The sequence below is a fragment of the Nanorana parkeri genome, unplaced genomic scaffold (assembly GCF_000935625.1).
Source record: "Nanorana parkeri isolate BGI_ZX_2015 unplaced genomic scaffold, ASM93562v1 scaffold205, whole genome shotgun sequence".
NCBI classification, from domain to species: domain Eukaryota; kingdom Metazoa; phylum Chordata; class Amphibia; order Anura; family Dicroglossidae; genus Nanorana; species Nanorana parkeri.
Genome location: NW_017306473.1, coordinates 1,014,337 through 1,017,831, shown reverse-complemented (window position 1 = coordinate 1,017,831; position 3,495 = coordinate 1,014,337). Strand labels below are relative to the sequence as shown.

The 3,495-nt window shown below is 43.0% G+C and overlaps 1 protein-coding gene across 1 annotated transcript in view; it reads left to right on the top strand.

The window, feature by feature from the left end:
- Positions 1-3,154, top strand: part of ATR (ATR serine/threonine kinase) — a 69,406-nt gene extending 66,252 nt beyond the window's left edge. Inside the window, exon 47 of the mRNA XM_018555625.1 lies at positions 2,976-3,154. Within this exon, the coding sequence (XP_018411127.1) occupies positions 2,976-3,149 (174 nt within the window). The 3' untranslated portion in view covers positions 3,150-3,154. The remainder of the gene's footprint in view (positions 1-2,975) is intronic.
- Positions 3,155-3,495: the final 341 nt, after the last annotated feature.

Genomic DNA, 3,495 nt, shown 5'->3' with positions numbered 1-3,495 from the left:
GACCGCTGCATTCCTACGCTGCCCCCCTTACCTCCGCTGATGTCCTGGCCTCCTCTTCTGCCGATCCGTCGGCTTCCCCGGTCCGGACGATCCTCCGGTCTCCTGGTCAGGCCGCGGCTCCTCTGTCCCGCCCCCCTGCCTCCTCTTCACTGCAGGCTGGGAGCCATACCCAGTCTGCTATTGGATATTATAAAATGCAATAGCCAATAGCAAGCTGGCTATTGCACCCGCCCACTGCTTGCTGTCAATCAGCATGGGAGGACCGGATAGAGAACTTTGTCCTTCAGGCCCCTCCTCTGCTGATTGACAGCAGGCAGTAGGCAGATGCAATAGCCAGCCTGCTATTGCAATATTAAATATCCAATAGCAGGTTGGCTATTGCTCAGAGCATTAAAATAAAAAAAAGTATAAAAAAATTAAATAAAAATTAAAAATGCAAACAAATAAAAAAAATAAAGTTTATCAAATTAAAAAAAGAAAAAACTTTTTTGGGTGTAATTTTAAATAAAAAAATGTTTTTAATATATTAAAATCTGAGCAACAGGAACAGACAAAACAAACATTACCCTTCCCTATGCTATTGAAAACTAAAAAAATGTTTTTTTTTTGGCTGGAGTTACACTTAAAAAATGTGCCTGTTCCGACTTGCATACAAATTCAACTTAAGTACAAACCTAAAGTCCCTATCTTGTATGTAACCCGGGGGCTGCCTGTAATCGGACTACTATTGTTGGATGCGGCTGTACAGTACATGCTCATGGATAAATCTAATAAAAAATATAAAAATACAAATTTGGCAAATGGCAGGTTTAAAGACAGGTTTGTCTGGTGTCTGCCAATTTCCTCCCTTTCCCACAGTGACAGAATCTATTTAAATCAAACCTGGAGTGACATAAACATAGTAAACTGCCTGTAGGAAAAATCTCAGTGATTTTGCCAATCATTCCAAAAACAAGATTGTAAAGAATTCACCACTATCCAGACATCTCCCCCACTTAACATACCATGTCTACCACTACGTTCAATTCTTTCCTCTTAATACCTTGTTACTACAGAGGAGGTTGCTAAACTTTCTGGTGCCCACCTAACCACCTGCTTCTTGGCCCCCATTCGCTCACAACTGCTTCAGTTACCCTCTGGCTGTATTATGCGCTCTCTAACCCACATATCTCTCCCTCTCTACTGGTATCTTCCCCTCCCCACTAAAATGTGCATTGGTCACCCCCATTCCTAAAAAGCCCTTCCTAGACCCCACCAGTCTGAACAACGTAAGACCCATCTCCTTACGTTTACTACAACTTCACAAATAGAAATCTTCTCAACTTCCTGCAGTCTGGCTTTTGCTCATAACACTTCACAGAACTGACCTTTTAAAACTCACTAATGATCTACTAACTGCTAAAAGCAATGGCCACTACTCTGACTGCTGGGGCTTTCTGCTGCCTTTGACGGTTTACCATTTACTTCAGTGCCACGTAGAACCCTTATCTCCTCCTCTCCTCTTTTTCTCTCTAGGGGCCCCCCATAGCTCTGTCCTCAGAACCCTTCTATCATGTACCTGCACCTCCTCCCCTGGTCAGTTGATTACCTCCCATATAATCTCTATGCCCAAATCTATTCCTCAGCTCACCTCTTCAGGCTTCCCGTGGATTACTAACTGACATAATAATATGGATGTCACACCACTCTCTAACAGTAATCACAGGGATTCACCGGCACACACTAGAAGTTCAAATATCAATATTTCATTCATATATTTATTTGTGAAAATGTCACATCATGTCATCATCATGCTAACGTTTCCGGGCCTTGCAGGGAGCCTTCATCAGAGCCACACAGTGGCGCTCTGATGAAGGGTCCCTGCGAGGTCCTGAAACGTTAGACATGTGACATTTTCACAATTAAATATATGAATGAAATATTGATATTTGAACTTCTAGTGTGTGCCGGTGAATCCCTGTGATTACTATTCGTGTTTGCATGGCGCCATCCGTGTGGTCACCTTGAGCACCACCGATACTTTTAGGCTGTGAGACCATAGAGTGTGGATGGTATTTGGAAACAATTGACACCACTCTCTAAGACTCAATCTTTCCAAAACTCATATTTTTTTTTTATCAAGGTCTATCAGTACCTCTGATCATGACTGGGTAGTAGGTTTAATTCTGGATTCTCAGCACTCCTTCTAGCCCCAAATCCAATCAGTGTCCAAATCTTGCAGCCTTTACCTCAGTAACATATCGAAAATACCACCCTTCTTAACTAATGATACCACCAAGCTGCTCATTTTTCTCTCACCTTGACTGTTGCAACTCCCTCCTTGTTGGCTTACTTTTACTCTATCCCCTTCAGTCTATCATGAATGCTGCTGTCAGACTCATCCACCGTGTCAGCCGCTCAGTGTCCTCCCTGCTCTTCCCAAGACCACCTGCTCTCTATCTCCCTTTTCACCCTCTATGCTCCCCTCCAAGACTACAGTAATGTCTTTCCCATCCTCTGGAACTCCCTTCCCCAATCTTTCCAGCTAGCTTCCACTCTATCCACCTTTAGGCTACCCCTGAAAACTGTTCTGTGCAGGGAAGCCTATCCTGTTTCTACCCAATTACTGAATGTTAACCTTATCCATCAACACATCCCCACCCAGTTAGTACCTTTTGTATCACTTGCACTTCCCTTTTAGATTGTAAGCTCTCACAAGCAGGGCCCTCCTATTGTAGCTGTACTGTGTCCCTTTATTTTGTAAGAAGCTGCACACACTGTTCATGCTATATAAATCCTTCATAACAATTTTCATGCACTCCCAGGTGCTTCCCTCAGGAGTGCGCATGTATCCTTAAAGCCTGGGGTTGGCCTATTTTGCTCTTGCCACATTATCGGTACACTTTGTTTCCACAGATGGTAGTTTTTGATCAAATAGTGATGTTTGCTTTTAAGTCATACTTCCCGTCTAAATAATATTTTCCATTTCTTTTCAGGCTAAAACCCATGTGCTTGACATCGAGCAGAGGTTGCAGGGTGTCATAAAAACTAGGAATCGTATCAAAGGCCTTCCACTGTCTATTGAAGGACATGTTCACTATTTGATTCAAGAAGCTACTGATGAAAATCTTCTGAGCCAGATGTACCTAGGCTGGGCACCTTACATGTGATCACTGCTGAAATCCGGACTTGCTTATTTCCAGCTTTTACATTCCAGCAATTTCATCAGCAAAGATAGAAAGAATCAACACTTTGCTTTTGTGCACAAGCAACCCCACAGCCTAGGGTCGTGGTCCGTGCAGATACACACTTGGTATTTTGGCCCTGTCCATGCCTTATTACCAATGTGACGTGTGGCCTCAATATGACCAGTACTGGTGTGTGCGGGGTGTTGCCACTTTCGAATTTCCTCCATGGAGCGTTATGACACCTAATTTATTATAGAACACTGTGATGTTTGATAGTTCAGACTGTATTTTTGTTCCTTCGGAATATTTTATTACAATCTCCTAAGTG